The sequence below is a fragment of the Spermophilus citellus genome (genome assembly GCF_964194105.1).
Source record: "Spermophilus citellus genome assembly, chromosome: 9".
NCBI classification, from domain to species: Eukaryota; Metazoa; Chordata; class Mammalia; order Rodentia; family Sciuridae; genus Spermophilus; species Spermophilus citellus.
In genome coordinates, this window is record NC_138191.1 from 115,137,259 (window position 1) to 115,161,240 (window position 23,982).

General features: G+C 44.7%; 1 protein-coding gene across 1 annotated transcript in view; it reads left to right on the plus strand.

Annotated features, from left to right (window-relative positions):
* CSMD2 (CUB and Sushi multiple domains 2) overlaps positions 1 to 23,982 on the plus strand; it is a gene marked incomplete at both ends in the record, with an annotated part of 546,906 nt that overhangs the window by 493,144 nt on the left and 29,780 nt on the right. The window contains 8 exon segments of the mRNA XM_081308594.1: positions 1,227 to 1,415; positions 4,085 to 4,270; positions 5,130 to 5,324; positions 7,406 to 7,583; positions 9,412 to 9,456; positions 9,458 to 9,654; positions 15,725 to 15,898; positions 17,265 to 17,453. Of these exon segments, the coding sequence (XP_081164720.1) occupies positions 1,227 to 1,415; positions 4,085 to 4,270; positions 5,130 to 5,324; positions 7,406 to 7,583; positions 9,412 to 9,456; positions 9,458 to 9,654; positions 15,725 to 15,898; positions 17,265 to 17,453 (1,353 nt within the window).

Below are 23,982 nucleotides of genomic sequence, written 5' to 3' on the forward strand. Positions count from 1 at the left end.
TCCTTGATGTTCAGAGACTCATCCGTTTGGGAGCAGTGATCCAGTTGTACATACAGCAGATATGCCACCTAGAAAAGGGGCTAATTACATTAGTAACAACAATTAGTACTTAATAATTACAATACAGTAGATATGTTTAATTTGCATGTGTCTTTCACTGTGACTAAGTGTATTTTATAACATGTTCCTGAGTGAGGGGGACTCATAGATACAATATATGCAGGACAGAAGGGACAAAGAGAGGAAAGACACCCATGAGTATGGTGTGGAGATATTTAAACCACCAGTTCTGTTCAAAGAGGAGTGTGATCCCAGACAAGAAGAGGCCAGAGACTGGTGCCCTCTTCCCTCATCCCTGTTGGCCTGGGAGACCCAACCAAGGACTCCTCAGGCAAACAAAGGGGCACATGCCACTTGTCCTGAGATCATCCCTCTTTCACAGCCTCACGGGATGGGCCTGCAGGTCCCTGGCAGGGCTTGTCATGTGAGTTTTCAGCTGGGATGCTTTCCTGGAAGTTTCCTGTCTCCTGAGCACTTAGAACAGACGTTGGCATGTAAATGGACATTCTAAATCTTTATGTTGGACAAATGGATGAAACACTGAAGCCATATGTCGAGGGGACATGTCGGAGAATTTATGTCCTGGATTCCCAGGGGTCCCCTACATAGCAGAAACAAAAAAGGAGAGCAATCATTAATGGAGCACTCAGCGCCCTGCACTGTGCTGGGAGCTTTATATACATGGTGTTTTTTAAATTGTCCACAGACCTGAGGTGGATACGTGTAGATCCCAACTTCCAGGGGAGGACACTAGAGCTAAACAAGTTCCAGTGGTTTATCCCAAGTCACAGGCCTGGAGAGGTTAGAAACTGAGGCCCCCTGCAGTCTCACCTTTCAGGAGCCAATCTCACCGGGTTGCACTTTCCAAGGATGCCAGGGAGCCTGATCCGGGCCATGCATCCAGGGCTGCCCTCAGGCCTCAAAGAGGACCCAGTTCTTCATGGAGCAGTTTTTTAAAGTCTCCTTTATTCTGCTTTTGCTTTTAAACTGGCTTTTTTCTTTTTCCCAATATCAACCACTCAGACCTTCCTAAATAGCAGAGGACACGACACGGCAGTGGCCAAGATAAAGAAATGGGAAGGGGGAAGAAGGGGTAAGGGCCAGCATGAGAGACCACCTGTGCTCCTACTCACACCTGGTTCCCTGAGCCACATCTTGTTGTTCAGCCCCTTACTGCAGCCTGCCCAGGGCTCCACTCCACGGCTTCATTCTGGGCCAGACCAGCACCCAGCCCGGCGGCTCCATCCACTTTGGCTGCAACACAGGATACCGCTTGGTGGGACACAGCATGGCCATTTGTACCCGGCACCCCCAGGGGTACCACCTGTGGAGCGAGGCCATTCCTCTCTGTCAAGGTGAGAAGCAGGTGGGAAGCAAGTCACAAAGTGACTGGGATCAACTCAACTCTTGGCTTCTGTCAAAATGAGTCACTGCCACATGCAGGTTTCCCAGGGGTTTGATAATGAATTCATTAATCTAGCAAATATTTACCAAGCATCCATAATACCTTCAGCCCTGGGATGACATATGCATAGCAGTCTCTGTTTTCAGAGCCATGGGGGAGATGGATATGTGAGCACATAAATGCAGAGTGACAGAGTAAGAACAGATCCACCCACTAGACAGTGAGGGAAGGCTTCCAGAGGGGAGGAGGAGGAGGGGAGAGAGTGAGTTGATCAGACATTTGAAATGTACAGACTACCATTTAGCTTGCAGGCAGTATCTTTTAGACTTCACTTTTGACCCCTGGAGGAATATACATTTAGACTAGGAATATGGGGGCGGGGGGGAATAAAACTACAAATAATGCAAAAAAAAAAAAAAAGCAATAATGAACAATAATTCCATCACAGGAGATTGCTACTGCTAACATTTCAGCTCGTTTCCTTTGGTTTTCTATAGATTGATTGCAAAAATAGGATCGTCAGTGTATAAAACTTTTAATATTTTATCAATACCTTTCAAATAATTGTATATACTTCCTCATTATTATTTTTGGTGATTGCATAGCATTATGGGAAAACTGACATGTAATCAAGTATAGTTCTACTGTGGGTCATTTGGAGTCCATACTTTTTGCTACCCAAAACTTTTAACTCCATATTATGAACACTCATGTTTATTTCATCAAAATAAATGCCCAGAAATGAGACTGTTGAATCACAAAATATGCAAAATTAATAGCTTTCGATAAAAGCCTTTTACAAATGTTGTCCTCATTTACACTTCTACCAGCGGCACATGGAGATTGTCTTTTATCCCACAATCTCAACAATATGTACTGCATTTCAAAAAGAAGAGGAAAACTTTGTCCTTTATATAGACAAGAAGAGGAAATTATGCTGCTGTTAGATTTTATTTTTCTTTGCTTCCCAGTGTGGTGAAGTGCTTTTAGTGACATTCATCATCGCTGATCCTCACAACCTACTGGTCTGAGCCTGCTCTTTCCCAAAGAGAAGAAACAGTGTGTTGTTAATATTCTACTGTAAGCCCTAAGCAAAGGTCACAAAGAACTGACTGTCCACAAATGGCAAATATTATCTGGCTTCAGTTTGTGTCTTTAATCACATCAACATGGACAAGTCTTTTGTCCAGAGCTCCCATTGCAAACTACCCTCATCTGTTACCTTTGTCACTCTCCAAGGAAGCCATCCTGGTGTTGCTCCACGTGCCTTCCTCCCATTCCACACTAAGCCTCCTTCCGATGCCCTCCCTCTGCGTTCTCTGGAATCCTGGTTCTATACCCCACAAGCACACACCCTCACTGGCTACCCAGGAGGCTCTCCTCACTCCCTCCTCCACGGGGACCAGGGCTCTCCTGAGCATATGTGTGCTGTGGCCCTTGAAGTAGGGAAAGTTAATCCCCCCAACACCATTTCCCATATTCAGGGTCAGGAAGGGTCTGACATTCTCTCTCTCAAACCCTGAATTCACTCTACCTGAGAGATTCTGGGTCCCCAAATACCTCTCTGTCCTCCCCAGCCCCATTCTCTGTCTCTATGTAGTCTTCCCACAGAGGTTTCATTCCATACGTTTCAGATACTTTGTGCTTGTATTTCTCCTCCCTGACCCACAGAAACGTCCCTTTACCTCTAGGTTGGGGGATGTCACTTAGGCATGGAGAACATGAGACTCAGACTTATCCTCTCTCTGGCTGAGGAGTCCTCTTCTGTCCTCTCAGCTATCCACAAGAGCAGGGCCATGAGAGGTGATTGCTGTCACTCCTTCACCCGAGGTCCCCAGGTGCCTCAAGACACTATGAATCTAAAGTTTAAAGATTACACATCTTCTGTTTACTGAATTAGCTCTGTTTCCTAAGGGGATCTTTTCCCCTACTTTTTAATCTTATCTTTGTGTATCACATGGACACCTACTGGTGTTCCTCCTACATGTAGTGATCTGTGATTATTCATATTTAAAAAGTAAAGGCTAGGTTGATTTTTCCAGGCAGCAAACGTGGATTGCCTTTGTTGTTATTTTATACAAATGTCTTTGCCCATAAGTCTCTCCCATGAATAAGAGGTTGAGTTGAGGTGTAGCCAGGATAATAGAGGGGCATCCCTTAGGTTCAGAGACCTTAAATTCTAGGAAAAGAACTCTTCTGGGATGGCAACTCCCACCACAGCTGCCCTAGTTTGTTGAAGACAGTTCTTTCTCTGACCTTAAGTAAAAGAGACAAAAATCTCTATTTTGTTTGGAAAATAGATGCTTGAATGCCCCTATGCTGTATTTGTGGGAAGGGAGGGAAGTCTCACCCTGAAGCCTTTCCCATATATTTCTGAGCTGCAGATTTTTTGCTTCATTTAATCTATCTAGGCACTTTTGTCTTTACTCCGTCTTCCATATTTTTTTTCCTCAAAATCTCTGCCAATGACACTCCCATTTTCTTTTTTTTTTTATTGTGAGTCTTTTCCCTTTTATTATTTTTTACTATAATATTATAAGGCCCCAGAGAGAAGAAGAAAGATCAAAATATTTCCCAGAACCCCATCCAGAAACTCATGATGCATCTCTCCTTTTCTAGCTCTTTCCTGTGGTCTTCCTGACGCCCCCAAGAATGGAATGGTGTTTGGCAAGGAGTACACGGTGGGGACCAAGGCTGTGTACAGCTGCAGCGAAGGCTACCACCTCGAGGCTGGTGCGGATGCCACCGCGGAGTGTCTGGAGACAGGCCTGTGGAGCAACCACAACGTCCCCCCTCAGTGTGTCCGTGAGTCCCTGGGCAATGGAGTGGCTGGGTAGACAGCAGACAAGATGCCTGCAAGGGCTGAGCTGAAGAGGGGAACGTGTACATGACGGTCGAGGGATTCGGGGAGGGGAGGAGTGACCTCTGCCAGCTTGGGCTGCCATTGAAGTTACTCTCAGAGGATTAATGGACTGTTGTGCGGGGACATTTCTATAAACCACCACAGAACTTACAAGTGACCTCGTCTAATGGAGAAACTGTCAGAGAGTGTGTATGAATGTCCCTCCATCACAAAAATCTGAAATGATGACTTTTAGGCTAGAATCCAAATTGGCAGCCTCATGGTCATACTTAGGTCAAAGATACAGTTTTTTTGGTTTCCTTTGGCCTACACTGTGCTTTGTAAAAAAAAAAAAAAAAAAAAAAATGCTTCTCAACAGTCTAAAATCAGGAAATTTTCAATAAACATCCAGATTCTTGGCTTCTCCTGGAAAATAAAGGCCTGACCAAATGGAACTTACATTCCCACAACCAAAAAAACCAACCATCAACTGTGACTGAGTACCATCTCCCTGCTCTTTTTTCTCTCCTCCTCCTCCTCTTCTTTCTTCTCCTCTTCCTTCTCCTCCTCCTCCTTCTCCTCCTCCTCCTCCTCCTCCTCCTCCTCCTTCTCCTCCTTTTTCTTCTTCTCCTTCTTCTTCTGATCTGCACTCCTCAATTTGCCGTATCCCCCTCCCCAGCACTTCACCCATTTTCCAAACCTCCCTAAGGACTTAAGGTTCTTGAATTTATCATGACTTCACTGGGTTCTCCAGTCCCCAGCTCTGGGCTCCTGCACTGTCTTCCATAATTGATTAAACTTCCTCCCCCATTGTTCCCCCAGCTGTGACCTGTCCTGATGTCAGCAGTATCAGTGTGGAGCATGGCAGGTGGAGGCTCATCTTTGAGACCCAGTACCAGTTCCAGGCCCAGCTGATGCTCATCTGTGACCCTGGCTACTACTACACTGGCCAGAGGGTCATCCGATGTCAGGCCAATGGCAAATGGAGCCTTGGGGATTCCATGCCCACCTGCCAAAGTAAGCCCAGGAGGGGAGGGTGGGCAAGTTTGCACAGGGTCTCCTACAGGGGGTACATTGGAGAAGGGGAGAGGAAGGGTACCTCCAGGGATTATAGTGTCCTCTTTTTGTACACACACCTAGAATCAGGGGCTGGGGAAATGCCTGATCCACTGACAAAGTACTTCTTAGTACTTCATATTAGAAGGTACATTTTTAATAAGCTGTACAGGTGAGCATGCACTGATTCATTTGTTCAGCATTCCTTAGGCCCCACAGCGGGGTACTCCAGGTGTTGTAGGGGTATAAAGAAGTAAGACTGTGCTTCCTGCCAACAAGGAGCTTGCAGGACTAGAGCAGCAGACAAAGAAGCAATGATAATATGGTGTGTGGTGAGACATGGTGTGTGCAGGTGTGAAGCTCGCACAGGGACGAGACACCTGAGCCTGTCTTCTTCTTCACTGTTATTTTTCTTCAGTTCTTTAATGTACTTCAAAGGTCACAGTTCCTGGGAAGTAAGTTGGAAACAGAGGTTAATTAGGGAGTGCTCTTGGGATCTCCACTTGTTGGGAGGGGGCAAAGTTGCAACGTATGCAGTCGAGGGGAAAAATAAAGAATGTCCACGAGTTTCTGCCCCTTTCAATGCTTTATTCACTCAACTTACTCAATATAATTTCACTCTATAGGTTCTTAATCAAGAAAATGACAATCCTTAATGCTAGGCACTGCAATAGACATAATCACTTCACAGCAAACAATTCTAGATTAATCCATTCACAGCAAACAATTCTAAGTATTGCAAACACACTTAATCAAGACAGGCTAATGACAGACATTCCCTCTGCGTGCTAAGTTCAAAAGTCTCAAGCCTTAGGCTTTATGTCCAGCAGATGCACACTCACTCAGACCATGGCAACCGGGTCCGGAACCAAGGCAGGCTTTTCCTGGTGTGTAGTGGACGACCAGTTGAGGAGAGGGTTGTAGAGAGAAGTTGCAGCTCTCGCCAAGGTCCGGACAGGCAGTAGAGTTTAAGAGCCGTGAGGATCACCCAGAGGCTCAGGAACGATGACAAGTGATGGGAGGTCAGGTCCTCATCAGGCTCTCCAGCTCAAGTGCATCCTTGTTTCTGCTGGCTGAATCCCTGTTCATTTGCTCTATTATTTATACTAAATTTGGGGGCTTTTGACCCCCTTTTCAATCCTTATCAGCTACCACTGGATTTCTCAGTGACATCATTTACCCTGGGGTCAGAAACATCTGTCTGGTGGTCTCCACCCTGATCTTCTCACCTTTCCCTCTTATCAGGGGAGGACAGCCTGCCAGGGGCTTCACTCTGTTTATCAGGGTGAGGGGAAGTAACTTGTCTGAGGCCACACTGGAGGGCTCTGTGGGTGCTCCTGGTGAGACTGCAGGTTTCAAACTGGAGTTTGTAAAATAGAGTTGCTTAGTCTCAGGCCTAAGGCCATCCTCACACCACTGTAGAAGGGAAGGGAAGGGTGTGGGCCTTACAGTGTGATATACTCATATGTGAGTGTGTGTGTGTGTGTGTGTGTGTGTGAGAGAGAGAGAGAGAGAGAGAGAGAGAGAGAGAGAGATCCCCAAGGTCATGAGTATAGGACAGCCTCACTGCAGTGCAGCTTGGTGATTAGGCCTTACCTTGATCCTCAGCCAAGGCCATCAGCAGAGCTCTTAGAGAGCCTGAGGCCACCCTGGCTTCAGCAGAAGAGGAGAGGTTGACTGGCAGTGCCTGCCCAGGGCATTGGGGAGTACAGAATCACCACCTCTTCCTAACCACAGTGCCTGCCTGAACCTCCTGAGGAGTTGTTTTTAAAAAAAAAAATACAGATGCCTGGGCCTTATTATCTCCAGAGATTGAGGGCATCTGGAGTAGAGTCAAGGATATAATAGCTCCTCTGGTCCTTCCAGAGACACCTGCAGCTGAGACATCACATCACACAAGTCCATGTCACAACCCACATTCTGGTCTTGAGTTCCTGGGGAGGAAGGCTAAACCGATGTTACTTTTGTCATAATTCATGTTCATCGGAAGCAGCACATGTCCCTCCTCTTAGAGCCGACTGTGTGTTTTCTGGTCCTTTCAGTCACCTCCTGTGGAGAGCTCCCCACGCCCCCCAGTGGCCACCGCATTGGAACACTGTCTGTCTATGGGGCCACTGCCATCTTCTCCTGCAATTCCGGGTACACGCTGGTGGGCTCCAGGGTGCGGGAATGCTTGGCCAACGGGCTCTGGAGTGGCTCAGAAGTCCGCTGCCTGGGTAAGTGGTCTTCTTCGGACAGACCAGATGTTTCCAAAGCTGGGAGCCCGCTTTTCACCAGGATCATTTTACCTTCTGTCGTAAAATGTTTACCCCAAGCACCATTCTGCAGCTGCCATGTCTAAAACCCCGAACCAGCTTCTGTTGAAGCACTCAAGTCCGATGAGACCAGCCTTTGAGGGGTTCTCATTCTGATCAGAAAAACAACCCCTTGTTATTGGCCCTTGCATAAGGGGTAAAGCCTCAGCCCCCACCTTACAGAGACACATTCCTGTAACATACCTCAAATACCCTTTATATTATATATTAGCAAATTATTTAAAATATATATGTATGTATATATGTGAATTACATCGTATTGCATATATGTGTGTGTTTTCTTACATACATGATAAGAAAAAGACATACATAAAAGCAACCGGGCTTACAAAATACGAAGTTTTCATTTTTCTCTCCTCTTGCTTCTCTCAATTCCAAAAGAGGGTCTCAGCCACATAAACCTCACAGAATCAGTTGGGCCATCTCTCCTGGGTGGACAGTGCTACCCTCCCACCCTCTCAAGCCCCTGTTAAGCACACAGTCATGGGTTATTTCTACACAGCGCCAAAGGAAGCCAATAGAGGAGCCAACAGAATGCCAGGAAGACCCGCTACTCAAACCCTGCCACAGTCTGGCTGGGCACAAAATCACGAGCCACTCACAGCCTTGTAGATTCAAACAGCAATTCTTTATTCCCGAACTCACACCGGCACTCTACACACATTCTGGGCAAAATCCACGTTCTCCACCAGGCTCCAATCAGCAGGATACGCCCTATTCCCAGCAGGGTGCACCTTAAACCTGGAACCGCCCTAAACCCGGATCCGCCCTGGTCCTTGAGCAAGGTCACCTTACTCAAGCATACATGCAATGTCACTGCAAATGACCTGAGTCTAAGACAAGCCCATTTCCACAATGGAGAGTCCTTCCTCTAAGCAACATGGGGTAGGCTGATAAGAAAACTTTGATGCGTCATTACTACTTGGCAATGGCTCTCAGCAGAACCCCATTGAATAAAGATAACTCACCCAAGTGTCACTCAAAAAGGAAAGAAATTTAGCCAAACCATGTTTTTATATAGTGTTTTTAATATGACCAGGCTTTGACAGCCTTAATTAGACCGTGGCATCCTCCATGAGGTTGATGGTCAGTAAATGCTGGTTGATGAGAAGAAGAGACACCCCTGTGTTAGTCAGCTTTCCATGTGCTGACAGATGCCTAAGGTAACCAACTTGTGAAGAGGAAAGGTTCATGGCTCATGGTGTCAGAGGTCCCAGGCCATGGTCACTCAGCCCTGTTGCTCTGGGCCTGTGGTGAGGCAGAACATCATGGAGGGAACTTGGAACCAAGGAAACTGCTCACCTCATGGCGTCCAGGAAGCAAAGAACCTGGACAGGATCAGGGTCCAAATACCCCCTTCAAGAGCACCCCCCATCCCAGTGACCTAACTTCCCCCAACTAGGCCCCACCTCTTAAGGCTTCTGCCACCTTCTAACAGTTGTGTGGGCTGGGGACAGGGGCCTCAGCACAGGGGTCTTCCAGGATCTTATCTAAACCAAGGCAATCCCTGAGGCAGGTAAGTTCCCACATGTGTGCAGCAACAAAAGCTCAGAAACAGGTGGCCATTTGGGATGCAACCCTGCGATTGGGGGTTGCCGTGCCCTCGAGACCATTTCTATCATGTCTCTGATTCCTGAAGTCACTCCTGTATTGCTACTTTCAGGGGGAGCTGGGAAAAGTGAAGGGTGCTTGGCACTCGATGCTTTTTCCCCCATATCCCTGTCTCTCTCCACCTTGACCAAGCTCTGCCTCATTTTCTGGAAGCACCTCTTTGATTTCCTCTTTCCCATCTCCCACCCAAGCTGGACACTGTGGGACCCCTGAGCCCATCGTCAATGGACACATCAACGGAGAGAACTACAACTACCGGGGCAGCGTGGTGTACCAGTGCAACGCCGGCTTCCGCCTCATTGGCATGTCCGTGCGCATCTGCCAGCAGGACCACCACTGGTCGGGCAAGACCCCTTTCTGTGTGCGTAAGTATGTCACCCACTCTCCCTAGTCCCCGGCTCAGATTCAACACGGACCCTCTCTTAGGTTAGCTAGAAGATTCGTAGAGTTTTTAATTTTTTTTTCTTTCTCAAAGATGTAATCATGACCTCCATTGTCTTCAGTTGTCCACATCATTAATTGTTGCTTTCACTTGGATTGTTTCTTCCCTATGATTTGGTTTGCCTTAATAGTCATGTCCTAGCTTCAGAGTTGGGATTTTAATTCATTTGTTGGGATTTTAATTCATTCTTTCATTTGTATAAATATTTATTGACATAAGTATTTAACCCTATGGAATTATTTTTGATCACCTGTTTTAATTGTATCTCAGAGAGTCTCATAATGAAGGTTTATCATTTGTGAGAAAGTCTGTAATTTTGGTATTATAGTATCTCTCTGTCCATATGTGTGTGTGTGTGTGTGTGTGTGTGTGTGTATAGAGAGAGAGAGAGTCATGTAGATATGTATTTCATAAATCATGTTGCTTATGTCCTCTTTATTCTTGCTAATTTTGGTCTACTTGGCCTTTTTTCCCTAAGATGTATATTTAAAGTTTCCTATTATCAGTGTGTTTCCACTTTTTCTTGCATTCCTTGCAGTATCTTTCTTTCTTTCCTTCTTTATTATGAGAAATTGAACCCAGAGGCGTTTAACTACTGAGCCGCATCCCCAGCCCTTTTTTGTGTCTTATTTAGAGACAGGACCTCTCTGAGTTGCTTAGGGCCTCACTAAGTTCCTGAGGCTGCCTTTGACTCTGTAGTTTCTGCTAAATAAAGGTAATTGCTGTGTTATTAGGTGCATAGATATTCATAATTATTGGCATGAATGTCAAATTGTGGGTTTTAGCCTTTAAAACTGTCTTCTTCATCACTGATAACATTTTTTAGTTGAAGTTTTACTTTGCTTGATATCAGGCTTACACCAACTCCTACTTTGATTCTTTTTCCTGATATGGTCTTTGACCATCCATTTAATGGTGGATAAATCTCTTAAATCAAGTGTGATTCTCATGCACAGCATTGAATTTAAACTTGCCTCGTGAGTCAACTTGAAAATCTTCCTTTTATGAGTTAAACTCATTCATGTGTATTGATAGGTCTGATCCATTTGGTCTTAATTCTGTCATCTTTATGTAGTTAGTATTGTAAAATAGTATATCTCTGTAAGATGTGTTTCTTTGCTTTCTTTTTCATTTCTTTAGGTATTTAGGAAAGCTTGAATCTTTGTTCTTTGCTTACTTCTGTACTTGTAACATTTTAATGCCATTAGCTCTGATTGTCTGACTTAACTTTTTATTATGTAGTTTATCAATTCTTACCTGTTTATACAACAATGAGCTTATTCTATGTTCTTTCCCTTTTCCCCTTTCCTTTCACTTTTAGTTGGATTATTCCTACTTTGTCAGGACATAAAATATTTATAATGTTTTTATATATTCTATGTGTTTATATATTCTATCTTTTCCCCCTACCTCTACTCCTAGATCTATAATTAAATATATCAGAAGCTCACCCAATTTATTGAAGTTTTCCCAGTTATCTCTTAGTAGGGTCAAGTTCAGTCTCTTGTAGATTCTTCAATAAGATTCCTTGCATAATATTCTCCCAAGTTCTTACATATTTAAAACTGTTTTTCTGTACCTTTAAACTTGAAGGACAGCTGGATTGGAAAATCCCTGGCCACCTTATTGCTTTGACTGTCTAAAAAGTGTTCCTCCACCATTATTTTGCTTAGCATGTTACTCTTTTTTTTTTCTCACACCTTCCTTTTTATTGTATGTATTCGAACTGAACTACAGAATGTTTGGAGACCCAGTGAAAGGCTTAGTACACTCCATGTAATTAGCATCTCCATCTTCTCACCTACTTCCCTTCAGGTGTTTGTGGGAAGAGCACCCAAAGCTGCTTTAGGAAATTTCCACTGCACAGCACAGTCCTGTGAACTGAAGTTGCCATGCTGTGGGTTGGATCTTACTTGTACTACAACCTTGAACCCTTTAACACTATCTCCCTGTCTCCCCTGCCACTGCCTCTGGTAACCACCCTTCTCCTCGCCATTTCTATGTATCCAGCGTTTAGAATTATAAGATTGGCTTGATTCCATTTTATAAGCTATTGAATGATTTTCTGGGGGTCCTGATTATTTTTTTTCCTTTATTCTTAAAGTCTAATATTTTAGCTAGGTGATGCCTTTAGAGTTGACTGTTCCAAGACAATTTCCCCAGGTGTTCTGTGCATCTGTGAATGTGTAGATTCAGGTCTTCTTTTATTTTATTACATTCTATTGGGTTATAGTTTTAGAACTAATTCTGGCACACTGTACCTGGGTTTAGTGTTTATTTCTCTACTTCGCATCATTTAAAGTTTGTAGCCTTCTCTGTTTTCTCTGCAGGTGTGGGTTTTCTGTACTTTCATTTGTTCTTGTTAATCTACAACTTTTAGATTTAGGCAACCACCATTATCCTCCACTGCCTGGAAGCAATTTGGACAATTTCTCACTTTTTAAAGTTCCCTAAAGTGAGATTTATGTAAAGTGGAGGGTTATGTTCTTCATTTTTATCTTTGTCTTTATTTGGCTTTTCCTATACAGGATAGAGCCATAAAGTTATTTTACCTTTTTATCACTGTCTCCAAAAGATCTGGCAAGAACAAAATAGAAAAGAGAAAGTTCATTTGGGGCTCACAGTTTCAAAGGTCTCAGTCCACAGACAGCCGATTCCATGGCTCTGGGCCCAGGGTGAGGCAAAATATCCTGGTGGAAGAGTATGGAGGAGGAAAGCAGCTTAGAACACGGCCACCAGGAAGCAGAGAGAGCTCCCCTCACCAGAGACAAAATATACACCCCAAAGGCATGCCCCAGGTGACTTGTTTCTTCCAGACACACCTTACCTGCCTGCAGTTACCACTTCAGTGGATTAATGCACCAAATAGGTTACGGCTCTCATAACCCAATCATTTCATCTCTGGGCTTTCTTGCATTGTCTCAATCATGAGCTTTTGGGGGACACCTCATATCTAAACCATAACAAAAAACACAAGACTTGCTGTTTAAGCAATGCATGAACAGTAGTCCTCGTGGTGGCTTAAGAATTATTAATGTACAGAAAGCAAGACGCATTGGTATCCAGTCACACCTTCAGATACATCTAAACAAACCATGTTCAGCTTCATGAGAAGACGCAAATTCAAATGCCTTCAGGAATTGGCACCCAGTGTACATGAAGAGGTTTCTTGTGTGAATAATGGAGAGCAGGGGTCTGGATGGAGAATGTCTGCCTGACCTAAAGATACTCGTTTTTAGGCCTGGGTGGTATTACCAGGCGGCACAGTGAGGAGGCAGGCACACAGTTGTGGGCCTCAACCACCCGGTGCACACCCAGCTCCAGCCAGACACCACGTGCTATGTGACTGCAGACCAAGCAGCTCATGCACTGGGTGGGCGCTAATTTCATCAGCTCTGAAAAGCCAGTCCCTCAGCTACTGTCCTGAGGATTAAATAAATTAATACACGAGAATAGTTAGAACAGAACCTTATTGCTGCTGCTGCCAGCCTAGTGATGACAGTGACCTGGGTGGTGATATTGCCACCCTGTCACATCACAGAATCCAGGATCCCTTATGCTGGCCCCTTTCTATTCTCAAGCACTGAGCCTGGCATGCTACCTAGAGGAGAAAGGCAAGTAAAAGAACAAGCCAGACGCAGTAATCCCAGCAGCTGCAGAGGCTAAGAGGATCTCGAGTTCAAAGATAGCCTCAGCAACTTAGCAGGACCCTGCCTCAAAATAAATTTTAAAAGGGTTGGGGATGTGGCTCAGTGGTTGAACACCCCTGAGTTCAATCTCTGGTTAAAAAAAAAAACTAGTAAAAGAAGAGACGTGGGGGTGCTTACTCTGTTGAAGGCCCTGCATTGGCTGCTGTCCATGTAAACTCACTTTCCCTGGTGTCCACCAGACTCCGGACCTCCCTCCCTCCTGCACTGCCCTCCTTAGCTCCCCTGCCCTGGGCCCACACAGCTATTTCATGCTTTCGCCAGCCTTCTGAAGACCCACATTCCACACCCCTGCCTGTACTCTGGGGAACTAGCTAAAGTGGCAAAGCTGGCCTGGAATGAGAAGCTAGGCTCAGAACTCAGATAAGCCCCTTGGAAATGGAGCCCCCCAAACAAGTGTCTCAACTCCCCTGATAGTCTCTTTCCCATGGGGATAATGACCCTGCCTGTCGAGGATGAAATGAGCTCATGCATATAAACCCCAACCACCGTTAGGTAATCGGATCATCCCGTTCTCTATTTTGCAGAGATGATAGAAGCCATAGACAATAATCCCTCCTACTTCCTGATTCCCCACCCACCGACCCATCTCATCTGCATCTATCCCTGCCCTTCCCACCCTAGGAGCAGGAGAATCCCTCTCCCTGTCCAGGGCTGTCCCTTCCCTAGACTCTGGGTCTCCTTCCCTCCTGCCTCCATGATGAGCTTAGTCTGTCTTGAACGATCTCTCCTCCGTTCTCCCTGTTTTTTATTGCTTCCCTCGGCCATATTCAACCAACATTCCTTAGCACCCAGGACTGCCAGGCACTGTATTTGGTTTCGTGGAGAATGGAGTGTGTCATAGTCTTGCCCCCAGGAAATTGAGGGCCAGGGGTCCAATAGGGTCAGCCCCTGTTGAGTGCTGATGCCTCAGCAGGACCCTTCCTTTCCCCCTGGTGATGCCTTCCCTTTTCCCCTCTGCAGCCTGTGTTAGGTCTCAAGGAAAACAGCCCCAGCAGGAAGTGTGTGTGTCTGGAGAGAGAGGGGTTTATTTGAGGAAACTACTCATGCAGCCATGGAGGCTGGCAAGTGCAGAATCTGCAGCACAGGCTGGAGACTTAGGGGGGCCTTGCTGTTCTTGGCTGACGGCAGTCTGCAGACAGAAGCCTCTCGTCTTCCAGGAAAGTCAGGTGTTTTCTATCAAAGTCTTCAACACGTTAGGCAAGGCCCACCCACACTATGGCAGATGATCCACTTTACTCAGAATCTCCTGATTTAGATGTTATACTCATCTAAAAAAAAAAAAAAATGCCTTCACGGAAATACTGAAAATAACATTTGAACACATATCTGGGTACCACAGCCTAGCCACATTAACACATAAAATTAACTGTCGCATGAACTTACTGCTTGACAACATTGTCTACTCAAATTGCTTCCACCTCTTCCCACATTGGCAGCCAGGGCCACTGAAATCTGAGTTACGCCCCCACCATTTCTCTGCTCCAATCAGAAAGAACCTCCCAGGCAGTAGGAGCTCTGGTCCTGGACCACATCACAGAGTCCTCAGGGCCCTGCAGCCCAAGAGCTGTGGGATGGGAGTCCAAGGCATGGCAGCCGGAGCTCTGAAGCAGGCAGTGACCCAGGATCCAGACAGCTCCAGGCCCTTGTGTGGGGATACAGGATATGGTACCTGGTGGCAGCAGCTGCTCGGTTCCTGTTGCTCCGTGGACAGGGCCTGGGAATATGTGAGAGGCAGAGAGAAAGAGCCACAAGAGACCAAGAGACACTGCCAGGTCACCAGTGACCCTTCGGATGCATTGGTGGATGCTGTTCTGTCCTTATCTTACTTGACCTATGGGGTGCCAGCATGCCTTGTAGCTCTGTCCTTGGCCTCCGTGACACTGCCCCTTCCTCCTGAGCCATGCTCGCTCCTTTTCCCACCATTCCTCAGCTTCCTTTGCAGGTTTTGTTGTCTCTGTGCCCTTCAAAGGTGGTGTCCCAGAGGGTTGTAATCCTAAGCACAAGGCTCATGGTTTTTAACCTTGGGGAGGGGGCCAAGCCCCTTCGCCCACCTGGTGAAACTGGAGGGTCCTCTCCCAGGCTGCCACTTCGCAGATCTTCGCAGTGAACGCACAGGCTCATGGAGCTTCTCCCCAACTTGACCACTGCCCCATTGATGGTGAAGTCCTACTTGCCCTGGAGTAGGATGGAGACCCCGTTCAAATGCCATGCCAGGGAGAAGAGGCTCAATCTCGGGGAGTGTGGAACAACAGGGGGCTTACCCGTCTTCTGTTTGGGTTCCAGCGATCACCTGTGGACACCCAGGCAATCCTATCAACGGTCTCACTCACGGCAGCCAGTTTAACCTGAATGATGTGGTCAAGTTTGTCTGCAACCCTGGGTATGTGGCGGAGGGGGCTGCGAGGTCCCAGTGCCTGGCCAGCGGGCAATGGAGTGACATGCTGCCTACCTGCAGAAGTGAGTCTCCCTTCCTGTCCCCCTCTACCTCTCACTACCTCCACCTTCTGTGGTTCTGTAACCAGGAGCAAAAGCCAGCACCTTCAGTCCTTACGATATTATGACTCAGGGAACACTTGAGACAGAGAAGGGTCAGAAGTGGAAATTTTGTCGACCCCTAGATATGGCCATGTAAAATTTCTTCATGGGTTATATGGAAAGCAAGACTTAGCTTCATTTTTCTAAATCTTCAGTTGTTGGCAATTTCATAGAACAAATAATCCCATAAAGCCACACTCTTTTATAAGCAAACAGGTTTACTTTTCCTCATATAAGCAAGAAATCTAAAAGTAGTATTATTTCTGTAGCTGCTCAGTGAGGTCCAGAGCAACATCTTGGTCTTTCCTCATGGTTGCAGATTAGCTACTGCAACTCCATTGTAACCACATTCAATGGAGCCCTGTTCTTGATGAATTTGTTTAAAGCAGCAGAGTTGGAAAGAAAAATAACAGAGGAATTTAAGGGTCGAGACAAAGGGCTAGGGCTGGTGTGTAAGAGGCCCAGAGAGGAAACCAAAGACTCCACAGGCAAACAGGGCAGAGGATATCCTGGCCCTATTTGAACTATTTAGGAAGTAACTTCTAAAGCTTTTAAAGGCTTTTTACAGCAGTAAAGCATTGAAGTCTTGAGAGTCTCATCAATAAGTACCTTATACTTAAAGGCTTATCAGAGAGGAAAAAAAAAAAAGACTCTGGTTAGATAATGAATGTGAAGGTGTTTTGAAAGCAAAAGCACATATTAGAGGTTATGAATAATACTGTCATTATTCTAAAATCTCACCCTAATTTTAAGTAAAGCTGCTTTGGAGACACTTTAACATTTTAAAGTCAACTATATCCTTGGGGGATTAGTGTCTCCCTGAAGCACTCACAGAATTGATTAAAACAGTTTCCAGGCCCCACCTGCTGTGGACGAGCTTTGCCGTGGGAGCCACATTGTGTGAGGGACCCGGCACCCCGAGTAAGAGGGCCATGCCCCCAAGGGACATATATGGGCACCAGTCACAACCCAGGCCGGGAAAGTCAGCAGTACAATTTGTGCAGGGGAGGGCCTCGCTCCAGGAGGAGAGGCAGGCTTCTCTGAGGTGCCATCCAGCTGGACATGAAGGATGGATCCCTTGACCCAGGGACCTAGGCGGGGACAAGGCAGTAGCCTCAGGTCCAGCCCACCCTCCTGGGGAGGATCAGCTCTGACACCTGGCTTCAGCCTGGAGTTCTGCTGCTCTGGGAATGCGTGGCTGGTCTGACTTGTGAATTCTCCCTGCAAAGTTGAAAAAAAAATCTTCACATTGAGTTTCCTGCCTCTTAATTGTCCCTCTTGATTACAGTCATCAACTGCACAGATCCTGGGCACCAAGAAAACAGCATCCGTCAAGTCCATGCCAGTGGCCCACACAGGTTCAGCTTTGGCACCTCCGTGTCTTACCAGTGCAACCACGGCTTCTACCTCCTGGGCACCCCCGTGCTCAGCTGCCAGGGGGACGGCACCTGGGACCGTCCCCGTCCCCAGTGCCTCTGTAAGTAGGCGTCATTTGCTCAAAGTGACTGATGGGTGGTCCATGGCAAAGATGGGTCCTGTGTGTGTGTGTGTGTGTGTGTGTGTGAGTGTGTGCGCGCGCTCACGCAAGTGCGTGTTCCATCATTCTGGCTGCTCCTCGGATAGCAGGGCCCCCACTGAGCCCTTGCTGGATTCATTGCCAAACCAACTCATGTGCTTCTCCTCGCTGTTCCCTTTCTTCTTAGTATTGCCCCCAACCCCTGCAGGCTTCAGGGGTCCCTTCATAAATGAGTGCCTAGTGGGACACCATCTCCTCATTTTAGCCCTCCGGGGATTTCCAGAAAGGCAGCACAGGAACCCCTTTCCTTTGGAGGACTGAAGCGAAGTCCCACAGGCTCCGTGGCAGGGCCTCCCTGCATGTGGAGCTGGCTTTGCCACTGAGCGTGCTGTGTGGCTCAGGAGAAGTTAGCTGCCCTCCCTGAGCCTCAGCTTCTTCATGGCTGGACATCCCACTCATCCCTGTTAGAAGATTCAGTGAGAAAATCCACAGAGTGTGTCCGTTTATCGTGTGGTACATAAAAGCTGCTCCATCAATAATAACTGCATCCATTCGTCTTAGAAAAAGTTATGGGAACAACAGGGCAAAAACAGAAACCAAGCCTGGGTGAGGTGCTCAGGCCACCAACCTCTGGTTAAGAGCCTCGGTGTCCTTATGAGAGCAGTGCCCGATCTCTCACACTCTCCTCTGGGTCCCCAGGAGAGCCCCGTGGATCACTCTCCCATCCCCCACAGGGGGAGCTGAAGACACGCTCCCGAGGGACTGGTGGTAGCCCTTCAGCAGAGCCCTGTCCTATATACTCTGGAGCCCTCCAGCCCCAGGCCTTCTTCTTCTTATACCCTGCCTCTAAGGATGATAGGAGCCTGGTACAGCGACCCTCTGCACATAGTCCTCCTATTTGAGGACCCTGACCTGGCTGTTGAACTTGACCAACAAGTTGTTGGTTTTGAATGCACATCCACCCATGTACAGTGGTCCAGCAGAGATGTAGAGTCCTTGGTTAAAATAAAGCTTTTATCATGATAAAATGACCTTACCTACATCACATTCTGCCCCCAAGGCTTCTTTTATCCGATGTTAGTACTGATAAATATCAAATTTATAACCCCTCTCCTTTGCTTAGTACGTATATGATATATTTTGGTCCTTTTTCTTTTAACCATTCTTTATGCAAAAGAAGAAAACATTGTATTGTTACCTTTTAAACCTATCGGACAATCTTTTCCTTCAGTTGGAGGATTTGATCCATTTGCATTTTTTCCTTCAATGAAATATAATTCACTCTTTTAAAGATGATGTCAACTTGAAATCAAAATACAGAGATGAATCTCACAGCCAAGGATTTAGCTGGGAATAATAGGCAAGAAGTAGAATGGCAGTTTGGGACACACAGAGACCATGGCCCCTGGTACATCCAGAGGCGGCGTGAGTTGGTCTGAAAGTTCGTTGGTCCTGTCAGTGTCTCGCAAGAGCTCTCGAGTTCTGACTGGGGAGCGCCAGGAGTTGCTAGGAAGGACTGGTCATCTTGGAGTTATGGTTAGGCCCTTGCAGTTTGATATGGGGCTGGTGATACCATTTTTCAAATGGTCCTATGCAAACTGAATGTCCTCCCCTTGGCCTCTGAACTCCATCTTAGTTGGATATGACATAAATGGCCCCGTTTTGTATAATCAACTTGAACACAAACAAATCCAGCAAGTTTTACATTCACAAAGTTTTGTGACCATCACCACTAGCTATTTCCAGAACATTTCATCACCCCCAAAGGAAATCCTTTAGCTTCTAACCCCCACCCCCCACCACCACCCTATCCCTGTGTGATCACTAACCTACTTTGAGTCTCTATAAATTTGCCCATTATAGACATTGCAAAAAAAAATGATTATCTATGTGGCTTTTTGTATCTGGAATATTCCACTTAGAATAAGTTTCAAAGTACATTATGTCTTAGCATATATCAGTATTTCATTCCTTTTATGACCAGATACTATTCCATTGTATGGATATACCATATTTTGTTTATGCTTCATCAGGAGATAATATTGCAATTATGCATTGGCTATTGTGAAGAAAGCTACTTTGAGCATTTGTGTACAAGTGTTTTGTGTGAACACATGTGACAGTTCTCCTGGGTATACCTAGGAGTGAAATTGCTGAGTCATATGGTACCTCTATGTTTAATTTTTTGAGGAACTACCAAACTTTTCCAAAGGGGCTGCAACATTTACATTCCTACAAGCCGCATGTGAGGGTTCCAATTTCTTTGCATCCTCACCTGAGCTTGTTATTGTCCATCATTTTCATCATAGCCATCCTAGGGGGTATGAAGTGATCTCTTCTCATGGTCTTGATTGCATTTCCCTGAGGACCAATGATGTTGAGTATTTTTTGTGTGTGTACACAATGGCTGCTTGTATACCTTCTTTAGAGAAATATCAATTCAAGTCCTTTGTCTATTTTTCATTGGGTTTTTAGTACAGCTGAGTCAATCTGAGTTAAAACTGGTCTTTATGTGCTCTGAATACTATAGCCTTATCAGATCTATGATTTGCCAATATCTTCTCCTGTTCTGTGGGTTGTCTTTTTACTTCTTGATAATGTCCTCTGATGTATGAAATTTTTTAATTTTAATAAAGTCCAGCTTATCTGTTTTTTTCTTTTGATCTGTGATGACACCCCCACCCAGAGAAACCCTTTCACTGATGCTTCATGATTATTGTGACACTGTTTTGGGGCTAACCACATCTATCTATCTAGAAGATGTAGATATACCTGTGAATATGGTTGTGGCAAACTGTAGAGGACTTTAACATCCCCCCACCCCACCCCACATCAAGCTAGTCAGTGAAAATCCTCTGTTCCTTCCAGGTGAAGGAAAACTGCTTTAATGAGTGTGGATGTACAGGGACCAAAGAAAATGCATGACTGGGTCTATTTCTCAGCTGGAGAGCTGTGGAAACAGTGGAAGGCGGTGTCTGGAGAGTACAGCTCTCATACTCAGGGAACAAGAACAGTGAAGGGTCCTTTTATTTTTGCTGTGGGACTTGGCATAGCCCATTCAACCACTAATTCCTAATTTATATTTTTGGGTTTTGCTTAATTATAATGTTATGGGGTTTTTTTTCAACCCCCTGTTAAATGTGTACTCTGTGTAATTCAAGAAAGTCTGTTATTATTAGGCTTGCTAAATACCTATCTTGTCTATTTTCATATACACATTTTCATTTAATTTGCAGTTAGCAGTGAGAGTCAATGACATGACCCAAAAGACCTCATTTGGACACCAGCCTGAATATTTAAAACATTTTTTTCCAGTATAAGAGATTGGATTCAGGGTCTTGTGCCTGCTAAGCAAGTACTCTACTGCTGAGCTACATCCCTGGTCCTTTTTATGTTTTTCATTTGTTTGTTTGTTTTGTTTTTGTTTTTGTTTTTGAGACAAAGCCCCACTAAATGGCTGAGGCTAGCCTTGAACTTGTGATCCTCCTGATTAAGCTTCCCGAGTGGCTGGGTTACAAGTATGTGCCACCCTGCCCAGCTTAAAAGCATTTTTTAAAAACTTTATTTTGACAAATTGAGAAATGTAGCAGCAGCTATTCACATTCTTTGTTCTCTGCCTACTTGATTTTTATGCAAATATACTCCAAACATAAGTTGTTTCTCTCATTATCATACATCTTTTTCTTCTTTTTTCTTGTCCACAGCAGCCAAATGGTATTGTCATTATTTTATCTTTTGTCACAAATATTATTATTAACTTCTTCATCCTTTCAAATTACAAACTACAGAAAGGGAACCAAACAATAGAATATATTCCTCTGACTTTACAGATACCTGGGTAGCTTAGATCAAGTCAATGCCAAAAAATAAAAATAAAATAAAAATTCATGTGCTTTCTCAGAGATTATTAGATATTCCCACAATACAACACTCTCTTCAAACCTTCCTCAGGAAAATTTTAAAGCCAAATAAGAATATCTTTTTAAAAAAAAAAAGAAAAGAAAAAAGAAAGAAAAGCATCCAGGTACTATCCAGAAATCATGAGATCTAGCCAACATAAAGTACGTGCACGTATATTCCAATAAACATGAACAAAAATGTTCTTATTGGTATTATTCATAAAAATCCAAAGGTAAAAACAATTTAAATGATCATAAGAAATGGATAAATAAAATATGGCATATTCATGCAAAGATGACCCCAAAGTTCCACGGCTCATGCATTCATGTACCCTCTCACACTGTACCAGAGTTGGTCTTGTGACCAACATGGTGGAAGTGGTAGAAGTGGCTTCCAAAGATACATTGTAAAACACATTGCCACTTCTGCCTTGTCAAGCTTTTCAAGGGCACCTTGCATCCTGGGCACCACCTCATGAGGGACCCTGAGCCAGAACCACCTTCAAATTTCTGACCTTCAAAGCCTGAGCAATAGCAAATATGTATTACTGACTAACTTTTAGGGCAAAATCCAACCTATGACCTGTTTTTCTATGACCCTGGGCTTATCATGGTTTTCACATTTATAAAGCATTTTTTAAAAGGAAGAAAAGAAAGGAAGAAGAAAAATAAGCAACAGAGACCCTATATGGCCCTCCAAGGTTAAAATATTTACTATCTGGCCCCTAGAGAAAGTTTGCCAAGCCCTGCTCCATCACAATGATAATGAATGAGCTCCTGCATCCACATACCTGCTTCTCCAAGCAAGATGCCAAGGGGGTAAAGCCAAATGCAAAATGCATACCCAATGATTCCATTTACATAAAATTCAGTCAGTGCACAAAAATTTGTAGAAGCAAGCAAAACTAATGAATGGTGTACAAAGTCAAGATGGTGCTTTACTCTAGGGAGGTGGAGAGGGCAGCCGTAGGTAGAAAGCATGGTGGCTTCTAAGGTGCTAGCAGTGTTCTACTTCTTGATCTGGGTATAATGAGTGTGTTCATTAACGAGTGTAATTATGTGTTCACTTTGTGACAATCCATTAAGCTTGCACTGGTGATTATTGTATTTTTCTGTACGTATGTTGTATTTCCATTAAGGAGAATATATTTGAAAAACTATTAGAGAGTTTAAATTGGACAATTTAGGGAAGTGCAGAAATCACTAATAAATAATCATAGAAGCATTTAAATGAAAATTGGAGACTCCACTGCTTTCAGAAGAAGAGAATTCGTTGGTTGCATTAAAATAGAATTGCAGAAGGAAGTCCATTAGCATGCATAAGAGTGTGGCCCCTGCAAACTGGTTTCCAGAGCTGACTCTGTCATTGAATAGGTCTGTGACCTTGGGTAACTTACATGTCCTTGCATTTCTTATTCTCTTGATCAGTAAGATGGAGATAAAAATGGTGCCCACCCTATAGGGTTATCTCAAGAAATAAATAGCAAAATCTTTGAAACTCACTGAATTAATGATCAATTCTGATCTTGAAACTTAGTACCACCTGTTCTTGTTTTCTCACAATTTTATAGGTCACAAATTTAGGTAAGGCTTAGCTGGTATATTAGTCTGGGTTCTTCAGTGAAACAGGAAGAAGATATATAGACAGATAGATAGATGATAGATAGGTAGATAAATAGGTAGATAGATAGATAGGAAGAGATTTACCATAAGGAATTCGTTCATATAATTATGGAGGCTCAGCAAGCTGGGGACCCAGGAGAGTCAATGGTATAAGTTCCAGTCCAAGTCTGAAGGTAGGAGAAGATGATATCCCAGCTGGAAAACAACCAGGCAGAGAAAATTTTCTTACTCTTTTTTTTTCTATTTAAGCCTTCAAAGGATTAAATGAAGCTCAATGACATTGGGGAGGGAAACCTGCTTTGTCCAGTCTGCCTATTCAAGTGTTACTATTATCCAGAAACACGCTCAGAGATACACCTAGAATAATGTTTAACCAAACATCTGGGCACCCCATAACCTAGTCAAGTTGACACACAAAATCAACCCTCAGAGCACTTGGGACTGGCTGTGGGCTGAGGAGGAAGCTGTTCTTCTTGATGTGGCATCTCTCCATGTGGCTGCTCTCTCTACCAGACTGTCATTGTCTTCTTCCACAAGGTTATTTTTCTAGGACAAAGGAGAAAGTTATCAGATCTCTGAAGAACAGAGTTCAGAATTCCTCAAACCTCATTCCACCACATTTAGTCAATCAAAGCAGCACAAGGCCAGCCCAGATTAAAGGGAAAGGGAAATAATAGACTCCACTTCTTGGAGTGGGAAGAGTGGCATGCAGGTGCAGGGTTGGAAGAGTTGTTGGTGCCATCTCTGCAGACAGTTAGCCCTCTGTCACCACAGCCCATAGCCTTGATTTGTGCAGTATACAACTCCTCACCCTCAAGACCTCCAACATCATATTTATTGTGTTCAGTTATCTATTGTGTAACAAATCACCCCAAAACATAGCTGCTTAATGCCACTATAATTTTATTGCTATGATTGACAATTTGGGCAGGGTTTAGTGGAAACATTCATCTCCACTCCACACATCA